Source organism: Rattus norvegicus, chromosome 13 (assembly GCF_021556685.1).
Source record: "Rattus norvegicus strain SHRSP/BbbUtx chromosome 13, alternate assembly SHRSP_T2T, whole genome shotgun sequence".
Lineage (NCBI taxonomy): Eukaryota > Metazoa > Chordata > Mammalia > Rodentia > Muridae > Rattus > Rattus norvegicus.
Genome location: NC_141546.1, coordinates 37,186,022 through 37,208,655, shown reverse-complemented (window position 1 = coordinate 37,208,655; position 22,634 = coordinate 37,186,022). Strand labels below are relative to the sequence as shown.

General features: G+C 36.9%; 1 protein-coding gene across 3 annotated transcripts in view; it reads left to right on the top strand.

The window, feature by feature from the left end:
* Positions 1-22,634, top strand: part of Dpp10 (dipeptidyl peptidase like 10) — a 1,656,730-nt gene that overhangs the window by 1,602,824 nt on the left and 31,272 nt on the right. For all 3 annotated transcript variants that reach the window (NM_001415116.1, NM_001415117.1, NM_001012205.2), the window contains 2 exon segments: positions 13,549-13,647; positions 13,755-13,824. In NM_001415116.1, coding sequence (NP_001402045.1) covers positions 13,549-13,647; positions 13,755-13,824 — 169 coding nt within the window.

Genomic DNA, 22,634 nt, shown 5'->3' with positions numbered 1-22,634 from the left:
TATACAGAAAACCATCAACGTGATCCATTATATAAACAAACCGAAAGAACAAAACCACATGATCATTTCATTAGATGCTGAGAAAGCATTTGACAAAATTCAACACCCCTTCATGATAAAAGTCCTGGAAAGAATAGGAATTCAAGGCCCATACCCAAACATAGTAAAAGCCATATACAGCAAACCAGTTGCTAACATTAAACTAAATGGAGAGAAACTTGAAGCAATCCCACTAAAATCAGGGACTAGACAAGGCTGCCCACTCTCTCCCTACTTATTCAATATAGTTCTTGAAGTTCTAGCCAGAGCAATCAGACAACAAAAGGAGGTCAAGCGGATACAGATCGGAAAAGAAGAGGTCAAAATATCACTATTTGCAGATGATATGATAGTATATTTAAGTGATCCCAAACGTTCCACCAGAGAACTACTAAAGCTTATAGACAACTTCAGCAAAGTGGCTGGGTATAAAATTAACTCAAATAAATCAGTTGCCTTCCTCTATACAAAAGAGAAACAAGCCGAGAAAGAAATTAGGGAAACGACACCCTTCATAATAGACCCAAATAATATAAAGTACCTTGGTGTGACTTTAACAAAGCAAGTAAAAGATCTGTACAATAAGAACTTCAAGACACTGAAGAAGGATATTGAAGAAGACCTCAGAAGATGGAAAGATCTCCCATGCTCATGGATTGGCAGGATTAATATAGTAAAAATGGCCATTTTACCAAAAGCAATCTACAGATTCAATGCAATCCCCATCAAAATACCAATCCAATTCTTCAAAGAGTTAGACAGAACAATTTGCAAATTCATCTGGAATAACAAAAAACCCAGGATAGCTAAAGCTATCCTCAACAATAAAAGGACTTCAGGGGGAATCACTATCCCTGAACTCAAGTAGTATTACAGAGCAATAGTGATAAAAACTGCATGGTATTGGTACAGAGACAGACAGATAGACCAATGGAATAGAACTGAAGACCCAGAAATGAACCCACACACCTATGGTCACTTGATTTTTGACAAAGGAGCCAAAACCATCCAATGGAAAAAAGATAGCATTTTCAGCAAATGGTGCTGGTTCAACTGGAGGGCAACGTGTAGAAGAATGCAGATCGATCCATGCTTATCACCCTGTACAAAGCTTAAGTCCAAGTGGATCAAGGACCTCCACATCAAACCAGACACACTCCAACTAATAGAAGAAAAACTATGGAAGCATCTGGAACACATGGGCACTGGAAAAAATTTCCTAAACAAAACACCAATGGCTTATGCTCTAAGATCAAGAATCGACAAATGGGATCTCATAAAACTGCAAAGCTTCTGTAAGGCAAAGGACACTGTGGTTAGGACAAAACGGCAACCAACAGATTGGGAAAAGATCTTTACCAATCCTACAACAGATAGAGGCCTTATATCCAATGTATACAAAGAACTCAAGAAGTTAGACCGCTGGGAAACAAATAACCCTATTAAAAATGGGGTTCAGAGCTAAACAAAGAATTCACAGCTGAGGAATGCCGAATGGCTGAGAAACACCTAAAGAAATGTTCAACATCTTTAGTCATAAGGGAAATGCAAATCAAAACAACCCTGAGATTTCACCTCACACCAGTGAGAATGGCTATGATCAAAAACTCAGGGGACTACAGATGCTGGCGAGGATGTGGAGAAAGAGGAACACTCCTCCATTGTTGGTGGGATTGCAAACTGGTACAACCATTCTGGAAATCAGTCTGGAGGATCCTCAGAAAATTGGACATTGAACTGCCTGAGGATCCAGCTATACCTCTCTTGGGCATATACCCAAAAGATGCCCCAACATATAAAAAAGACACGTGCTCCACTATGTTCATCGCAGCCTTATTTATAATAGCCAGAAGCTGGAAAGAACCCAGATGCCCTTCAACAGAGGAATGGATACAGAAAATGTGGTACATCTACACAATGGAATATTACTCAGCTATAAAAAACAATGAATTTATGAAATTCGTAGTCAAATGGTTGGAACTGGAAAACATCATCCTGAGTGAGCTAACCCAATCACAGAAAGACATACATGGTATGCACTCATTGATAAGTGGCTATTAGCCCAAATGCTTGAATTACCCTAGATGCCTAGAACAAATGAAACTCAAGACGGATGATCAAAATGTGAATGCTTCACTCCTTCTTTAAAAGGGGAACAAGAATACCCTTGGCAGGGAAGAGAGAGGCAAAGATTAAAACAGAGACTGAAGGAACTCCCATTCAGAGCCTGCCCCACATGTGGCCCATACATATACAGCCACCCAATTAGACAAGATGGATGAAGCAAAGAAGTGCAGACCGACAGGAGCCGGATGTAGATCGCTCCTGAGAGACACAGCCAGAATACAGCAAATACAGAGGCGAATGCCAGCAGCAAACCACTGAACTGAGAATAGGACCCCCGTTGAAGGAATCAGAGAAAGAACTGGAAGATCTTGAAGGGGCTCGAGACCCCATATGTACAACAATGCGAGGCAACCAGAGCTTCCAGGGACTAAGCCACTACCTAAAGACTATACATGGACTGACCCTGGACTCTGACCTCATAGGTAGCAATGAATATCCTAGTAAAAGCACCAGTGGAAGGAGAAGCCCTGGGTCCTGCTAAGACTGAACCCCCAGTGAACTAGACTGGTGGGGGGAGGGCGGCAATGGGGGGAGGGTTGGGAGGGGAACACCCATAAGGAAGGGGAGGGGGGAGGGGGATGTTTGCCCGGATACCGTGAAAGGGAATAACACTCAAAATGTATATAACAAATACTCAAGTTAATAAAAAAAAAAAACATAACAGAGCCAGATGTCAAATGAGACAATATGAATTTAGAATAATTTTTTTTCATGGTTATATTCTGAGTCACATTTTACAATGCAGCCCTCTTGTTTAGATGGTTATATAGGTATAAATGTATAAAACTGGAGAGCATGTGCCATTCTGGAAAAAGAAAGGCAGCCCATGCTTAATAATAATATATGTTATTATTATATAGTTTATAGAGCTGAAATTACATAGAAATTTATAACTTGTTCCTGTGAAGATAGATTCTGGATTATGGCTGTTTTCTTGTATGGCTGAAAAATAGCTCATCATTTACTTCAATTTCTCTTTGCTTCTTTATCCCCATCTTATTCTAAAGATTCTACTATCTTAAATGAGACGTGCTAAATTATTGAATCTAGTTAGTACTCATAGAAAAGATAATTATTTTGGACAGTGATAACCCTCTTATTCCTTTACATATATAGAGTCCTTTGCCACATATGTAAGAGTTAAGATATTCTATATCAAAACAAATTGGAAGTACCTACTTACTACTTTGATTAAATTCTCTAATATGCATAATTCATAAAAACAGCAAATTTCTAAAAGCAACCCATGCCTTCATTTAGTGGTAAACATTTTGGTGATCAGAGCAGCAGACTTGAAGAACCTACTTATGAATGCAGTACCCAAGTTAAGATAAAAAGAAAAATAGAAAATAAATTTTAATTTTGCAAATAGAAAATCATTGTACAAGATGACTCCATCATAACCTTCTTCTGGGACAAGACACATGGCAGTTAACTGCTCCAAAGATAATTTTCCTTGTAAGCAAAAGGAAAAATATATGTACAATAAAAGATATTTTTACAATCTATGAGATACAGCAGTTCTTGGTGTCACATTGCATATTTAACCTTTGGCAAACAAAGATTCCAAGAAAAGTCTTTTTGAGATATGTATTCAATTTTACCTCATTGTTACAAAGCCTTGTTTTTATAACAGTGCTGACAATTACAGAGCCTTTGTCCTGACAAGTTATTAAATATTGATAGTATTCCCACCAAGAAATGAACTCTGGTTGCCTTTTGATCAAGAAGTACAGTTTTTCAGTTAACTGGGTGAACCAAATGCAGGTGCTTGCTTTTCTTTTTAGGGAGAATTACTTAAGGAGACAAAGTTTTTTATTCAGTGACAAGTGGGTCTAAGGGTTGTTAAAAATAGAAACATCATTGAAGCAACCTTAGCTGTTCTCTCAGTCATATGAAGTAAAATATGCCCTGAATAGAAAATTGTGAAAAGAAAAAGTAATACTAGTTAATCAAAATGAAAAAAAAGTAAATATAGCATCTCAGTATCTTTCCTAACAAATTAATAATACAAAAGTTTTATTGTAATGACTCTGTAGGAAGTGGCTCTTATATTTTTATCAGAAAATATTAAAGAGACACAAACATGTAGGAACATAATAAAATGTGCAGCCTTCAGACTTTCACAGTTTCTTTTTCTTCTTAGCAATTAAAGTTGAATAAAAAATAATCTATAAATATATAAAACAAAGATATTGCTGATTTTAAATGGTATAAAACTGCAAGTAGGAAGCAGGGGTATAACGAAGATATTGGAATACCTTCCTAGCACACATAAAGTGCCAAGTTCAATCGCTATTGCCTTACAGCAATGGTGATACACATGGTGATACGTTCCTCTGATCATAGATAGCACTCTGGAGATAGAGGCAAGATGAACAGAAATTCAAGGTACATTCCTAGCGATTTCAAGGTTAATCTTGGATCATGAGATTCTGCCTGAAAAATAAAACAAAGACAAAACACAAGACAATTTTCTCAGTTATTTAGAATTCTTACATTTATTGTATATTATACATACATTTACATATGAGAACCATTCATATGTTTTTTGTTTTTGTTGTTTCTCATTTAATACTTTCCAAGTGCTCTATTCTTTGTTGCATTAATACAACAGTTTTACATTGTTAATGTTTGAAGCACCCCCTTCTCCCCATTTCTGTCCATATGCACTCCGTTGTATCACAGTGAGAAGCATATGCAGCAGGCTCACTCCTGGAAAGTTTGCTCTCCAAGGACTCTCCAGCATTCGGTGATGTGCAGTTTTCTTGACAGTTCCTAGGACAAGCAGTGCATCCCATGGCCAAGAGTCAGGAGCGACGCTCCCAGCCTATGTGTCTTTTCTTCTGCTGACATGGCCAATAGCATTCCATTATGGGGACTTCTCCTTGAATACCATTTTCTGCCCTCTAAATACCATTAAAGTGTGACTGTGCACGGTGCATGACACAATGATTTTGGTAGAGAGATCATGAGGCTAGGGTTCCTGTCTCTCTGTTTGCCCATATAGCCTTTTCCATCCTGACTTCCAGGTGTGTGTTACTTTTAATTTGTCACTTTCTTTCCAGCCTTCCCTGTCACGATTCTTCTGTCTTCCATCACTTTCACTTATTTTTTGTTTATTCTTTTTTCACTTCTTATCTTCCTTCTAAACTCCTTCACACTATTCTGTTTCACACTATTCTGTTTTACACTATTCTGTTTTACACTATTTATTCCTCAGTATCTTTTCTCTGCTCCCCAATCTTTACATTTTACTGAATGCCTTAGCATTATGCCACCTTATAATGTTTGATGAGGACAAATCATGTTTACTAAAACCTGTTTTCTGATTTTTTTGTAATTTATGATGTGCCCATGCTGTTTTGAAATGTTTTAAATCTTCCTTAAATTTGTTTTTCTTAAAACTACAATTGAGTTCTCTGTGCTCATGGAGAGATATTTATTTTATGAGTAAGTTAATTCCATTTAATATAATAGAAAAAAATTCCAACTGCTGTTACAGTGATGTAATTAGTTTACTTGTAATTATGTTTTCTCCCACTGGTAATTCATAATAAGTTATATGAAATTACTTGTATAATACTCCCACATTGGTCCCACTAAATGTTCTTACTCATTTGCTTAATTATTAATTGTAATATAATAATCTAGTATACATTTATAAAACAAAATAATAAATATGATTTATATTTAAAGGTATGAAGGTAAAAATTTAGCGAACTTTAATGACATGTTATTTGCACTAACAACGTTGTCAAGTGATGCAGACATTTTGTATACGCAAAGTGCATTTGTTTTATCTAGAACTGTTCAGTGTACTTTTATAAGAGTATTGAAGTATGAATTTTTAATGTTAATAGACTACACAGAGTCCGATTTAGCAGCTTTCAGGTAAGTAAGGTGTCTCAGTTGGTAAAAGTACCTGCTCCAAAGCTTATGAGTTCTATTCCCAAGGCATGTGAGGTTGTAGGAAAGAACTCCCCAAAATTGTCCTCTAACATCCATACCTGTGCCTTTGAATGTACCTGCCTATATAAACATGGCAAGGTTTTCTTTAAAATATGAATTCACACTTTATAACATTTATTAAAAAATGTCGTGATGTCTTCGTTTTTAACTGTACTAAAAATTAAAATAACACAGGCTGGCTGAACTTTTTTTTTCTTCTTATTTACATTTCAAATGTTATTCCCATTCCCGGATTTCATGCCAACATAACCCTAACACTTCCACCTGCCCTTCTACATGGGGGTTTCCCTCCAAATCCTCCCCCCATTGCCACCCTCCCCCCGAAAATCTCGTTCACTGGGGGTCCAGTCTTAACAGGACCAAGGGCTTCCCCTTCCACTGGTGCCCTTACTAGGCTATTGATGGCTACCTATGCAGTTGGAACCCAGGGTCAGTCCATGTATAGTCTTTGGGTAGTGGCTTAATTCCTGGAAGCTCTGGTTGGTTGGCATTGTTGTTCATATGGGGTCTCAAGCCCCTTCAGCTCTTCCAGTTCTTTCTCTGATTCCTTTATCGGGGGTCCAATCTCAGTTCAGAGGTTTGCTGCTGGCATTCACATATGTATTTGCCTTATTCTGGCTGTGTCTCTCAGGTGAGATCTACATCCGGATCCTGTCAGCCTGCACTTCTTTGCTTCATCCATCTTATCTAGTTTGGTGGCTGTATATGTATGGGCCACATGTGGGGCAGGCTGTGAATGGGCGTTCCTTCAGCCTCTATTCTAAACTTTGCCTCCCTATTCCCTGCCAAGGGTATTCTTGTTCCCCTTTTAAAGAAGGAGTGAAGCATCCACATTTTGGTCATCCTTCTTGAGTTTCATGTGTTCTGTGCATCTAGGGTAATTCGAGCATTTCGGCTAATATCCAGTTATCAACAATTACCATGGTTTTTTTTTTTTTTTCTGTGATTGGGTTACCTCACTCAGGATGATACTTTCCAGTTCCATGCATTTGCCTATGAATTTCATAAAGTCATTGATTTTGATAGTTGAGTAGTATTCCATTGTGTAGATGCACCACATTTTCTGTACCTATTCCTCTGTTGAAGGGCATGTGGGTTTTTCCAGCTTCTGGATATTATAAATAAGGCTGCTATGAACATAATGGAGCATGTGTCTTTGTTATATGGTAGAACATCTTTTGGGTAAATGCCCAAGAAAGGTATAGCTGGGTCCTCAGGTTGTGCAATGTCAAATTTTCTGATGAACCTCCAGACTGATTTCCAAAATGGTTGTACCAGTCTGCAATCCCACCAACAATGGAGGAATGTTCCTCTTTCTCCACATCCTCGCTAGCATTTGTTGTCACCGGAGTTTTTGATCTTAGCCATTCTGACTAGTGTGAGGTTGAATCTCAGGGTTGTTTTGCTTTGCATTTCCCTTATGACTCAATATTGAACATTTCTTGAGGTGCTTCTCAGCCACTCAGCATTCCTCAGATGTGAATTCTTTGTTTAGCTCTGAACCCCAAATTTTTTATCCTTATTAGCTTGAGTATTTCTTATTTACATTTTGAATGTTATTCCCTTTCCCGGTTTCCGGACAAACATCCCCTAATCCCTCCCCCTCCCCTTTTTTGTGGGTGTTCCCCTCCCCATCCTCCCCCCATTGCCGCCCTGCCCCCAACAATCTAGTTCACTGGGGGTTCAGTCTTAGCAGGACCCCGGGCTTCCCCTTCCGCTGGTGCTCTTACTAGGCTATTCATTGCTACTTATGAGGTTGGAACCCAGGGTCAGTCCATGTATAGTCTTTGGGTAGTGACTTAGTCACTGGAATCTCTGGTTGCTTGGCTTTGTTGTTCATATGGGGTCTCGAGCCCCTTCAAGCTCTTCGAGTTCTTTCTCTGATTCCTTCAACGGTGGTCCCGTTCTCAGTTAAGTGGACTACTGCTGGCATTCACCTATGTATTTGCTGTATTCTGGGTGTGTCTCTCAGGAGAGATCTACATCCAGTTCCTGTCGGCCTGCACTTCTTTGCTTCATCCATCTTTTCTAATTTGGTGGCTGTATATGTATGGGCCACATGTGGGGCAGGCTCTGAATGGGTGTTCCTTCTGCCTCTGTTCTAAACTTTGCCTCCCTATTCCCTGCCAAGGTTATTCTTGTTTCCCTTTTAAAGAAGGAGTGAAGCATTTGCATTTTGGTCATCCTTCTTGAGTTTCATGTGTTCTATGCATCTAGGGTAATTCAAGCATTTGGGCTAATAGCCACTTATCAATGAGTGCATACCATGTGTGTTTTTCTGTGATTGGGTTACCTCACTCAGGATGATATTTTCCAGTTCCAACCATTTGCCTACGAATTTCATAAAGTCATTGTTTTTTATAGCTGTGTAATATTCCATTGTGTAGATGTACCACATTTTCTGTATCCATTCTTCTGTTGAAGGGCATCTGGGTTCTTTCCAGCTTCTGGCTATTATAAATAAGGCTGCTATGAACATAGTAGAGCACCTGTCTTTGTTATATGTTGGGGCATCTTTTGGGTATATGCCCAAGAGAGGTATATCTGGGTCCTCAATGTCCAATTTTCTGAGGAACCTCCAGACTAATATCCAGAATGGTTGTACCAGTCTGCAATCCCACCAACAATGGAGGAGTGTTCCTCTTTCACCACATCCTCTCCAGCATTTGCTGTCACCTGAATTTTTGATCTTAGCCATTCTCACTGCTGTGAAGTGAAATCTCAGGGTTGTTTTGATTTGCATTTCCCTTATGACTAAAGATGTTGAACATTTCTTTAGGTGTTTCTCAGCCAGTCGGCATTCCCCAGTTGTGAATTCTTTGTTTAGCTCTGAACCCCATTTTTAATAGGGTTATTTGTCTCCCTGTGGTCTAACTTCTTGAGTTCTTTGTATATTTTGGATATAAGCCCTCTATCTGTTGTAGCATTGGTAAAGGTCTTTTCCCAATCTGTTGGTTACCGTTTTTATCCTAACCACATTGTCCTTTGCCTTACAGAAGCTTTCCAGTTTGATGAGATCCCATTTGTAGATTCTTGATCTTAGAGCATAAGCCATTGGTGCTTTGTTCTTTCAGTGATTTTTGTGTTTCCTCTCTTAGGGCTTCTACTTGTTTACTTGTGTTTTTCTGCATTTCTCTCAGGGGGTTCATTATGTCTTTCTTGACGTCCTCCATCATCATGATGAAATGTGATTTTAAATCTAGATCTTGCTTTTCTAGTGTGTTTGGATATTCATTGTTTGCTTTGGTGGGAGAGTTGGGCTCCAATGATGCCATGTAGTGTTGGTTTCTGTTGCTTGGGTCCTGTGCTTGCTCCTTGACATCAGGTTGTCTCTTGTGTTACCTTGTTGTGCTCTTTCAGACAGTGGCTTGACTATCCTATAAGCCTGTGTGTCAGGAGTGCTGTAGGCCTATTATCCTGTTTTCTTTCAGCCAGTTATGGGAACAGAGTGTTCTGCGTTCAGGCATTTAGTCGTTCCTGCCTACTGTTTTTCAGCTGTTCCAGTGGGCATGTGTCCTGAGTCCACCAGACAGGTCACTTGGAGCAGAAAAGGTGGTCTTACCTCTGGTCTTGGGCCTGAATTCACTCCTCAGGGCTTAGTTTCAGCTCTCCATGAGGGAAGCAACCAGAAGTGCCTGCCCCTCCTTTTTCTGGGTCCCTGTGTACAGTGGGCCAAGTTGGCGCTAGGCTTTTTTCCTCTAGAGTCAGAAATGTGGGCAGAGAGTAGTCTCTTCTAGCTTCCCAGGCGTGTTTTCTGGCTGAGCTTTCTGAAAATCAGAAAACATTCTCTACAATCTTTGTAATTGTGGTAATATTTAATTAGCAGAAATTTGTTGCGAAAGGAATCATACATGACAGTCATAACTCAATGGAATAAACAGAAACAAATTGATTATGGTACAATATGATCATTTTTCGTGGTTTCTGAGACTGAGGATGGAATTTGGGGTAAGACACTCAGGGTGAGGCCCTGGGGTATATTCCCAGCACAGAAAAGAACACCAACAGGAAAGCTCATACCTTACTACAATAAGTAGATGATTGAAATTGAGAAAATTCATGAAGGTGAGTGGGATGTGGTCTTATAAAGAAAATTAATGTACACAAAAGAATTGAAATGAAAACCAAATGTAAACAGATACTGTCCAAAGAACTCTTAATCAGGTTGTGGGTTTGCAAATTAACAGAAGAAACCGTTCAAAATACATTTAAAAAGTGAAACTGGTCAATGACCTCTGTTGACAATTGACCAGTATAATATGTCACATATCTGGCTTTAATTAGACAAGCAACAGGACTTGCTAAAATAGAAGCAAAAATTACCAAAATGTTATTAAATTTTTTAATGAATAAAAACTTAAATAAGGTAAATTCTAGTTAAAAAAACATATTGATGAACAAAAAATCAAGCTGCCAAAAGGCCATGATAAATGAGAAAACATTACATAAGTATTAGATCTCCCCATTGGGTCTGACGTGGTAAAATGTAATTATATATGTTTCATCAAACAAGAAGCAAGCTGAATACCAAGTATTCAAATATTTAAAATGTTCAGTTTAGCAAAACTAAAAGCTTCATTAGCATAGTATACACAATGCTTAAGGAACATACAAGCAAACTTACACAAGCTGTTACAGAAAATAGAGATCAAGGCAGACACAGTGGTATACACACACACACACACAGAAACACACACACACACACACACACACACACACACACTCCCAATCCTAGCGTTTGGGAGTCAGAGGCAAGACAATCACAAATTGGAGATTATTTTAAGCTGTTACAAAAAAAAGAGTCCCAATTCAGCATGAGCTCATAATGTGACCCTGTCTGAAAAAAAAAAAAAGGAATAAAGACTATACCATCTGTTACCTATATTCTAAATTTAAAATCAAATAAAACTAAAGGGGAGGAGGGGGAGGAAAGGGAGAAGAAACAGGAGGAGGAACAGGAGAAGAAAGAGGAGGAAGAGGAGTAGGAGGAGGAGGAGGACAAGGATAGAATAATCCTGGCTGAAAAGCTCCAGTGGGTGAATTGCTTACCTTTCCAGCACAAGGTCCTAAGTTCAGTCCCCAGAATTGTCACGAGCATTATAAGCTGCACTTCTCTTCTGAGCCTGAGGAGCAGAGACTGGGAGATCCCTCGGGCTCATTGTGCAGTAAGAGACCCTACATCAAACAAAAACAAAAAGGGAGACTACAGCCAAGGAACCATATGAGGTTCTGTAGCCTCTGTAAGATAGACACTGTGCTACCACCACACAGGGGAGAGAGAAAGAGAATTAAAAAATAAATTCTCATGAATTTAGGTGTGAAACTCCTTTACTACACATTACATTTTGTATGTATTAAATGACTAACATTTTATAATTATACATTGTCTACATACTCGTATTTCTGAAATAACCCAATTCAATGTGACTCCCTTATTTATGTAAAAATCATAAAGGATATGGAAAACAACGCTTGATAAATTTGACATTTAACAATATAGTCATAGTACCTTCAAATGAGCAATACAAAAATGTGAAGGGATAGCCTGAACTGTATGACAATGTCTACAAGGATACTATAGCAGTCATCACAAGTAACACTGAAAGACAGATGCTACTGTGGGATCTAAGAAGGCAAGCTTGATTTCTCCTACCCTTTTTATACAACATTCTGTTAGAAGACATAGCCAGGACAAGGCAAAAATAGAAAGAGTAAACCTGCTTTTATTTGAGAAAACATAGTTGTAAATAAAAAGCTTTCTTTCTAAAAACAATAAGCAATTCCCACCTATTATAAAAAACTATTAAAATGAGAAAAATGTATAGTAATTTCATATATATGTGTACATATATATATGTACAAAATTCAAATACATTACGAACATGATAATAATTGGCACAATACTAAGAAATTATCTAGTTAAAACACATGTTTCATAAAATTAAAACTCCTCAGAGACTCGGATATGTACACACACATATACCACACACACATACACAAAGGGTCATATATTTTAGCATACATACATTTTTATATGTAACAAAATGTAAATATAATTTTATCAAGTTGCTTATATGCTTTTATGGTCAATTTCAAAAGTAAAATTACATTTATTTACTCATTGTGTTGCATCCCCATGTCATGGCACATATTCAAACATCACGAGACAATATGCCCCTTTTCCTCCCACATTGGTCCTTCGGAGCCTTGGCTACTAAGGTTATAGGACACACTACCTTTACCAACAGCGCCATCTCCCAAGAGTGTCAGTCAATTTTACCACCTTTATTTGATTATTAGTATTTTCTTATCTCTCCAGTTCATCAGTGCCATTTGCAGCATCTAATACTCTATTGATCTCACTAGCAGATTTTTTTCTTCTTAGACTATAATTATCATACATCTCATATTTTGCCTGTTTAATTTTGGAATATGAGTTTGTGATTTGCCAGTTTATTGAGCAGTTGGGCTACAGTTTTAGCACTCTCATCTAAGACTGATATTGTGTAGGTCATTTTTGGATTGTTCCTTCTAACTAGGTTTTGTTCTTCTGAATTTTCATACTGGTATCCGAATGATCCAAATTTTATCTACTTTTCATCTAGTTAATAAAAAGTAAAGTTTATATACTTCTAAATATTCTGAAGGAGAGTAATGGTCAGATCACCCTTTTATTTTGGAAACATAAATGACAATTCCCATGTAATGAAACAAATGGGAGGAAATTTACATAAATGAGGAAGAGCAGTTGGAAAGATACCAGCAGTGGTGTAGGAGAAAAAGTACAGATTTTCGTCAGTGCCTGGCACAATGTCTGACAAGTTTTATCAGCCTGATATTTTTATTGGATAGAATGTACCTGTCTGTATGTCCCTTCTGGTTTACGAAATGGTATAGTAGAATATTTTTATGACTTATAAATTTCATTGATGCAGAAAATGTATTTTAACCATATTCCTGATCAAAATGTGCCCCTTTTAACTTGATGCCTACTTTTTATCTAAAACTTCACAAGTTAACTTTGTGTTGCTCATGTACGCATGGGTGTGTGGACATCCCCTAGAGCATGAGAACCCACACATTTAAAGAGTTAACTCCCTTCCTCTAGTAGCAATCAATAGTTCCCTGACTAGAAGTGGGGACCTCTGAGCACCTCCCAAATCCATGCTAAAATGACAGTGACTTGAGCTTGTGCAGAAAACCATGAATTCTCTGAGTTCATGATTGTAATGGCTTCTGTCATGTCCAGAGACATTGTTTTACACTGGTCGACCTTGATTTCTGACTCTAACAATCTTTTCTTTTCCTTTTCCCACAGCAGTCCCTGAGCCTTGGGTGGGAGATGGGATGGGATGTGGACGAACCATTTATGGCTGGGTGTTCCACAGACACTTATTCTCTGATTTTCAGATTATTACATCTTGGAAAGAAATTCTATGATGAAAGAAACTATTCAGAAGAAGAAGCTCGCAAAGAGAGAGATTAGAATACTTCACATTGATGACTACGGTAAAAATTGGCACATGATACACCCTTCAAGAACAGCTTTCTCTGCATCTTATACTTTTACATTTAAATGACTCTCCATCTTTAATATTTTGCTCTTTCTTTAAAAGAACTTCCTTTACAGTTGTCCTTTCCTAAAGACTTTTTGGAGAAAAACCAGTATGCTCTTCTACTAATAATGTAAGTATTTTGTATTTTATTAAAATAAATCAATCTAAAGATTTGATAAGTATTCTCTTGTGCCTCAGATGACAGATTTCTTAAATGAAAAATAGATTTATTCTTGCTCAACTAGTGTTCTAGTTTCATTTCTGCTGTTGGGATAAAATATCTTGATGAAAACAAACTTAGGAAAGTAAAGGTTTATTTGTAAGTCCAAATTACAGGCATCATTGTGAAAAAGTCAAGGTAGATAAATCAAATAGCTACATGTTTCACATCTAAAATCAAGAGCAAAGAGAAATTAATTCAAATGTGCTTTCTTGTTTGTGCTCAACAGAATTTCTCTGCTCTTATTTATTTCAAGATTTTATACCTAGAGAATGGTGCTGTCCACAGTGAATTGGATCCTTCCACATCACTTAAAAAATCAATGCAATATCTTATAAATGTGCCCAATGCAAGATGATATAGATAATTGTCTGGTTAAGACTCTCTTACAAGGGGATTCTAAATTCTTTTGAGTAGACAGCTGAAAACTCATCAACACAACTATGAAGGCTGTCAGCTAAATGGGTTCCTTATGTGAGAATGTTTAATTTTTTGATACATCATCAATTCTATAAGAAATCTGTTTCTCTTACTTGAAATATTGACACAAAGCAGATTGGTTATGTGTTTATTTGTTTAGAAAGTATTGAAACATTATATTCTTGATCAGTTTCTATACAAAATGAACAAACACATTGTTTTCATTTTTAAATAATTGACTATGTCTGTATCACTCTTTTATTTCACATTCCTGGATTTGTGACCAGAGAAAGCATGTCTGTGTTTAAGTAACCAGAGTCTAAGAATGTTCAGCCTTGTAATTAAATTTATTCATACTTTTTATCAGATCAGGACTGGTGAGACTTCAGCACATAGATGCTAACACTTCATGGTAACTGATGTCATCCTCATTTAGCACTGAATGCCTGAGGCTTATTAGTTACTGATTTTCTAAGAAGTCTGGTAGCATATTAATTCACAGTGCTTTACGTTATCCAGAATTATGTTTGGTTAAGTTAGTAGGGAAAATAAAAAATGAAAATGTCTTGTGTTTACAAGGTATACAGGATGCCAATTCAGGAGCTTAGTCTGCTTGTGCAAAGTCCAGTTTGCTGCCTACTATCTTCAGATCATTAAGTGTCATAATTTTCTTCATAGTAATTCATAATAATTTAGTCCCATGTATGTATTCAATAAAATGAAACACATTCTTTGTTCTAGGTCTCCATTGCACTTCTCTAAAACATATGATTCATAGACTTAAAATGCTGGTTTGCATTCCTTAGTATAAATTATATAACTGATTTGGTGGGTGTGGTTGTGGGTGTGGGTGTGTGTGCATGTGTGAGTGTGTGGAAGAAAGGTCAATGTTAGTTGGTGTCAGTTGTCTTTTTGTGGCTACAGGATAACTTAGAACATTCTAATGAAGCAAGACTGGCTGGTTAACTCTACCACCAAGCTTTGGGATTACAAGGATGCATCATTATGCTGGAGATACTTCATATAGATTTTGAGTGATCTAACTCAGATCCAGACATTATTTTCTCCTTCAAAGTCAGAAGGAGCTGCAGGTCCTAGTGGTAGTTTTCTTAGGGAACTTTTCCACTTACTCATTGTTAACACTTCCTTGGCTATTTCCTCTATCCAGTTTTATTCTTTGCCTGTGATATGTTGAGAAAAATATTGACACTGAAATAAGAAAATGGTGAATTTAAAAAGTGTAGCCTTAATCACTGTTATCAAAATAATTTCCCCGAAGGTGACATAAACATCTACCTCTCCTTCTAATATCTTCAGTTCAAACAATTATGATTTCTTCAGTCCCAAGAAGAGTCAATGAGTTTATTAGGCTTACTTACAGAGCAATGGAGGAGGGGTTGCAAGAAGGAGCATGGGTGACCTTAAAGCAGCACACTGGAAAGTCTGTTCCCAGCAGGTTTGATGACTTCTTCTGGCTGTACTTCCCAACATATATAGTCTAGAATATGCACACTCTGAGACCAAGGCAATTGGAACAGAAGAGCACGTGAGTGGGAGGGGTGGTTGTATACTGGGCTGAGAGGCCCATGATCTTCTTCTCACACTCCTCTCCTATGAGTAGACTCAGCTGAACCAAAAACAGTGGCAGTTTATCTAGGAGTATAGTCTTATATTGCAGCCATGTTTCCTTATGGGAACAGAGATATTGTTGTCCCTTTTGCTCTTGTTTACAAAACCAATTTTCCTCTGGAAAATGTTGCTAGGTACTTAAGGATATTATGACCTTTAAAATGGGAGAGAAAGGATGATGTTATATTTGGAGTATGGCTCTTATATGCAAAAGGATGCAGATACATGCTTCTTTGATTTTCACGTTGCCTTGCCTACCTGCTGCAGGGATGAGACACTCACTGGGGAAGGCTGACCAGATATTGAGATGTTCATCCTTTGTTGTAGGATACTAACTAGATCTCCCTAGCTTCAACCTTGTGTTTTTATCATGTTGGTTATGACTAAATAATGAGGATGTAAACCAAGAAGTTAATTTAAAAATCTATCGCACTGAAAAGGAGTATCTCATTTCCTTTTAAGGAAGCACACTGGTAAAATGGTTGGCTATGACTAGCTTCCAGCTAGAACTCATAGGGTTACCAGTGTGCTGCTTAATATTGTGAACAAATGGTGGATAACAGTGTGTCCTTACATATGTACAATGTAAAATGATTTTTATATGCATAATGTTTTTACAAAATGAAAATGCTGTCTGGGGCATAAACACTTGCATTAACTGTTTAATAAATTCTAAGTATAATCATACTTGTTTAATAAATTATACATAATCATAATGCTATTTGGTACATAAACACTAGCAGATAGTACTTAATAGGTGGTACATGTAATCATACTTTTGTTAGAGATAGTGATATTTTAAACATTTAAATATAACAGTTTAAATATGAGATGTGTGATATAGGTCCTATAAAGCTATTTAACAGGTGGGTGCTACCAAACCAGATAAAGTAATATAGTCAGACTCTTGGAATTTACATTGCTACATTCTGGCTTGCTGAAAGAAAGACTGAAAGCAGGTGTTAAGTTTTAGCTTCCACTTCTGCTGATAGGTTCTATTCATATGATATATTAATCCACTTTATTCTGACTTCATGGCTTAAGGATGTCCCCTCTAAGGAACTGTGTGGAATATATCATGTGTAATCAAATAATTTATATTTAAATCTCTGTTGATACATTATTTCTAGCACTTTATGCTAAAAATCTAAGTAGATGATTGCGTACTATAAGATGGTTTTTCTTTAATTGATATTTTTGTCTTTTTAAGAGGAAATTAATTTTCACAGTACAATCATTTCCAGTTAAAATTCTTTCCTAAAAAGGGGCATTAATTTATGTTCTTATAACTGAAAAATCATACTGCATTAGGAATTATGTGAGATTTCTTAGAACTGAAAGGAACACTTTTCATTCTAAGAAAAAAAAACTTTTTTTTACCAGTGATGATGTGGCTTCCATTTATACACTATAATAGTTAATTGTGTTCTTCAATAATTATGAGTTAAACATTACTGATCAAAAATGCCCAGGCTTCTACTACTTAGTCAGGCATAAAGGGAGATTTATTGACTATAGTGTCTTGGATTTTGCTTTTTGTACAGGGCATCTGGTCTACCAAGTGACAGAAAACATTTCTTAGACTGAAGAGATGGTTTATAACAGAAGGGATATCTGGAGATATAATTCACTTTAAAGATTACTCATGTAGAATTCAGGAAGCATGGGTCACATCCCAAGCATTGATAAACCAGGACTGATTGTAAAGGCTGTAACTCCAGCACTCAGGATGAGAAAACAAAAGGATCAAAAACAAAAATCAAAGTCATCTTAAGGCAACATTGTACATTTGGGACCATCCTAAGATATAGGGAACACTCTTACACACACACACACACACACACACACACACACACACACACACACACCAAATAAACAAAAACAAACAAAAATGAACAAAATATCACTAATTGATCAGTCAATCATCCAATCAACCAATTAATATAATATTATGATAGGATTGTCATTGAGGTCATAAAACCATATTCCTTAACTTGGTCTATTGATTGATCATGTTTCCTGTAAGCTCACAGTCTAGAAGAACAGAATCAGTAGATGATCTATTCTAGGTATTTCAATTTTAGGTGACAACTCTACCTTTTGCTTGTCTTTTCTGTACTTTAATTGTCCTCCATGTCCTCTCAGTTGTCTTGTTGCCTTCTGTTATGACAAGCATAGGGGTTTCCAAACAATGTGGCACTCACCTCACTATCCACTCTGAAAAGCAACTGGCTTTTGACAGAATGCATGACTGAATGAACAAAATTTTTTTAAAAAATCAATTAACCATGAAATGTTTCAAGAATAAGGTGGATTGGAGAAAAAGAGGATCATAAACAATTGGTGTACTTATGTTTAAATTTAGCCTTCTGGTTGAATCAGTTTCTCATTTTCTTAGATTTTCTGTATGATGCTGAAAATTAATCCTTTACAATTTTTCACCATTTTCCTTTACAATATTACTACTGAACTTATATTATGAAGGTAATAAGAAGTAACATCAGCAACCATGATTTATTTACACACCTCATTCAACAGATATATAGGGAACATGCTTTTCCTTTATTTATGTATAAGACATATATATGTGCATGTTCACATACAACCAGATACGCCTTGCTAGAGAACAGCCCCAGAGAGGTTCTTCTTTTTTATCAGGTCTTTAGGCAGCAGAGAGGGAAGTGTGTCAGCAGAGGATTAGACTTTCTCATATGAGATACTTAGGGTTGCTGTATAATAATAATAATTATAAAATGTTTACATATCTAAGAATATGTTACTATGCTACTCTAGCTGACCTGCCTTCTGTGTCCTTCTGAGCCCAGAAACTTCATTCTCTGGCACTTAACACCTCATCCTAAAACAGTAGGAGATTAAGTAAAGGATTAATTGCTAGAGCCTTTTCCTTTTATTCAGAAGCCTTTTGTTTGACAGGTTAGGGGGAAGTTTGGAATAATAAACTTCTATTGAACCAGGTGAAGGGAATAACACTCATAGAAAGGAAAATTTTACACAAACAAATATGCATAAACTCACATAAGCGCATATACAGATTCATGATTTACACATGCATATTTGTGCATTTTCATTCATATTAGTTGGGTCCTATTGTATTTGCACAATCTCACAATTACATACTTACACATGAACATCCATACTTATGTATGCATTTGGAACAAAAGATCAAGTGCAGAGAGACCTTACTCATTCTGGATGAAAAAATGAGCTCCAATGTTTATTGCAAAAAGAAAGAAAAAACTTCTACCCTCTTAATGCTAAATGAATTAAATCCAAGTTTGTTCCTTTTAATAAGAGGTAGCCTGCCTTGTTAATAAGAAAGGATATGTTCTGCCCCATTGAAAGGGAAACCTACCTGGTCCTTCTGCTCTCCTCGGCATCTTCTTTCTTCTTTCCCTCTGCATTCTGAATATTGTTTTCTTAGGATTTTATGTTATCTATAGTCTCTAAGTTATTCCATTTGCATTCTCCTTCTAATCTTGCTCTCCCCTCTTGCTCTGATGTCACAAGAATGCTCTTACTCTCAATGCCTTTCCTCCCATTGTTGTGCCTATACTTCTAAGTTCTTGAGTTCATTTCGTCTAGAAAGCATTCTGTCTAAAATTTCCTCAGCTCTGTTGCCTCTCATAGCTCAGTTCTTCTCAGTTCAGTTCTGACTCTCCCTTTTGTCCTCAGCACTTAAATATCTTTCAGAATACATGATCACATGTTCAAAAGTTTATCAAAAATTCACACAAAAATCAAATCACAAATTGAAATAGAAGTTTACAACAGAGAATCTTTACGTGCATATGCACTGAGTGATATCTAGCTAAACCTGTCACAGCTTTCTTTCCTGAAGGTTTGAAACAATAACAAAGTTATTAGCAAAGTTTTGTATAGGTAAACCCATTCAATTTTTATCTTCTGTCCTAGCACCTAAAATAAGTAATTAGTTCCATTTTTATGACCTTTGTTAATTGTTTAATAATCGCTTGGAATGTCCTCTGAATAGGAGAAAGTCTGGTTACCACCTAAGAGCAATTAATTGGTGACACATGAGAGATTGGAAGAGTTCCCATTGCCATTTGGACTATAAGAAAAGAACTTAATAGCAGTCCCACTATAAAAAAGCTTAATAATCATTGATGTAATTTTAGGAATTCTTTTAGGATCATCATTAAAACTTAAGAAGTTTTCTATTTGTCTATATAGTATCACTATAAAACAGTACATCTTCATAGACATATAGAGCTCTGCTGAAAAGGGTTGGGCTAATACCTAGTGATTGTTATATATGTTTAATACTAACAGCAAAAACATATTAATAGAAGCAATATTTCCTAAAATGATATACCCTTAGGCTTTGCTTCATCAGAGGAAATCTGTTGCAGATCGGATAATAATATGAAACAGACCATTTCAGGAGGATCACCTGTTACCTATTAGCCTGTCCTATTTTAGCCTCTGACAACCACCGTTTGTGGGCACATGTTCCAAGTCCAAGGTTATCATCAATTTTCATTCTCAATGATGCTCCACCTCAAGGCTCTTTACTGTAGTATTATCTTAGTGTAGCTAGGCATATTCCCCAGGTAATCCCCTGTTTCCTGTCTCTGACTATAAAGCCCTGGGATTACAAGCAGACCACAACACTAGCTTGGCTTTCTATCTAGGTACTAGGGCTCTGAACTCCAGTTACCATTATTTCCTGTAAGATTTTTTATCCCCTTAAAAATCTTTCTAATCCCTTATGTTTAATTCTCAATGAATTGTGCCTGAACATAGTTTGTTCAACACATTTATTACACATATGATAAATCCAACACTTGATATGGGGACTCAAAATATGTTTACCTACTAAATATGCAGGCGATAGTACCTTTCTTTTCCTTAAACTTATTTTCTTTCAATAGTGTGATAACAGCAATCTAGGTATCATAAGTCTTGTTTTATAAACAAGGAAAACTGAGGACCAAAAGTGATAAGCAACACCCCATATATTGATCATCTATTTAGACAGGAAACATTATTGGGAAGATGGGACTAGAAAAAAGACTCAGTGGGTAAGGATGCTTACAGCAAAGTCTAAAGTCTTCACCTTGATCCACAGGTAAAAGGAGAAAAATTAACTCTGAATGTCATTGTATAAACTCTGTATGTGAACACACACACACACACACACACACACACACACACACACACACACACACACAAGTTAATAAACAAATATTCCCACTGGTCTACCCTCAGGTACCTAGCAGCAACTTACACCATCACCTGCCATGCCCATAAAAGGGCCACTAGCCATCCCAGATCTCTCTCCCCTCAACCTCCTTTATGTCCTTTTTCAGTGTCTCTCACTTTCATCTCTCATCTCTTTCATTCCCTATCTGTTTCTCTCTGCCTTTATCTCTCCCTTACAATCACACCCTCTTTAATTCTCCCTTGCCCTAATAAACCACTTACACTACATTTGTTGCATGGTATTATTTCTCATAGGTAAATAGTGACATGGTCCTGCCAGAGGCCCCCCACCCCACACTGCACACACACACACACACACACACACACACACACACACACACAAGTGTGGGGAATATAGAAACTCAGAAAAATGCAGTTGTTCAACATCATCTCTTAGTCCTTCACTGTCTAAAATTTTGTTTTATTTTTGCTTTGTAGAAATAAGCCACATATGCCTAATACTTAAATGAATATTTTCTGAGCAATTCTTATAATTACATTATTGCTAAAAGTTGAAGTTACCTAATTACTGTGTTTTGTAGTTCCTTCATTTGTCAATGTATTGATTTGTAAGATGGTTATGCTATGAGCTACTGCTCATCATTAGCATTTGGTGTGCTGTTTCTGTTTATTTGATACAGTGAAATAACATAAGATTAAAACTCTCTATTTATACAGTGATATTTTTATTGGTAAATTGATTCCTAGAACTCAGCTAAATTAGTAGGAAAACAGTATGGTATAACTTCTAGAAGTTGTCACAATGCCTTACCTAGGGTGAAGTCACATTGAAGATTTGAATGTGGCCTGAATAAGCAAAGGTTCATAGTAAGAAATGACACAAAATTACTCTTCATGTAAGATTTATTAGGAGACAGATTCAGAGTCTTCTACACTCTGAAGTGTGAAAACTGAAAGAAAGACTACTATGGCCATGGACTCAGAAACAGAGAGGCTTCCTTTCAAAGCCCACAGAGCAATAGGAAAGATAGTTACTATGATAGATAGCAAGTGGAAGCACTGAAAAGAGAGATATATCTTTCAATTTTTAAAAACAGCTGAAGTGCCAGACTATTACTGATTTTCAAGACATGGGCAAGGTTTATAGTTCATAACATCAGAGCAAACATAGGGTCCCACAATGGTTGGACTACACCTCAAAGTTGCTTTGGTTTTGGGAAGCTTCCCTATCCTCAGTCCCTTCATAAACCTGAATTCTTTCACAGTCCCAGAAGAAAGCTCTCACTCATTTATTCTAAGTGGCAGGCATAAAGAAGTTTGGACTGATTTGGGGGTTGGGGGGAATCAGGCAACTAGTGGGTCTGTAATCTAACAGATGTCACTAATGTCTGTTAATTCACTGTAAGTTCACCCCCATTCACCATCTGTGTGTCCTAATATTTTTCTCACAGGAGATTTACAATGAA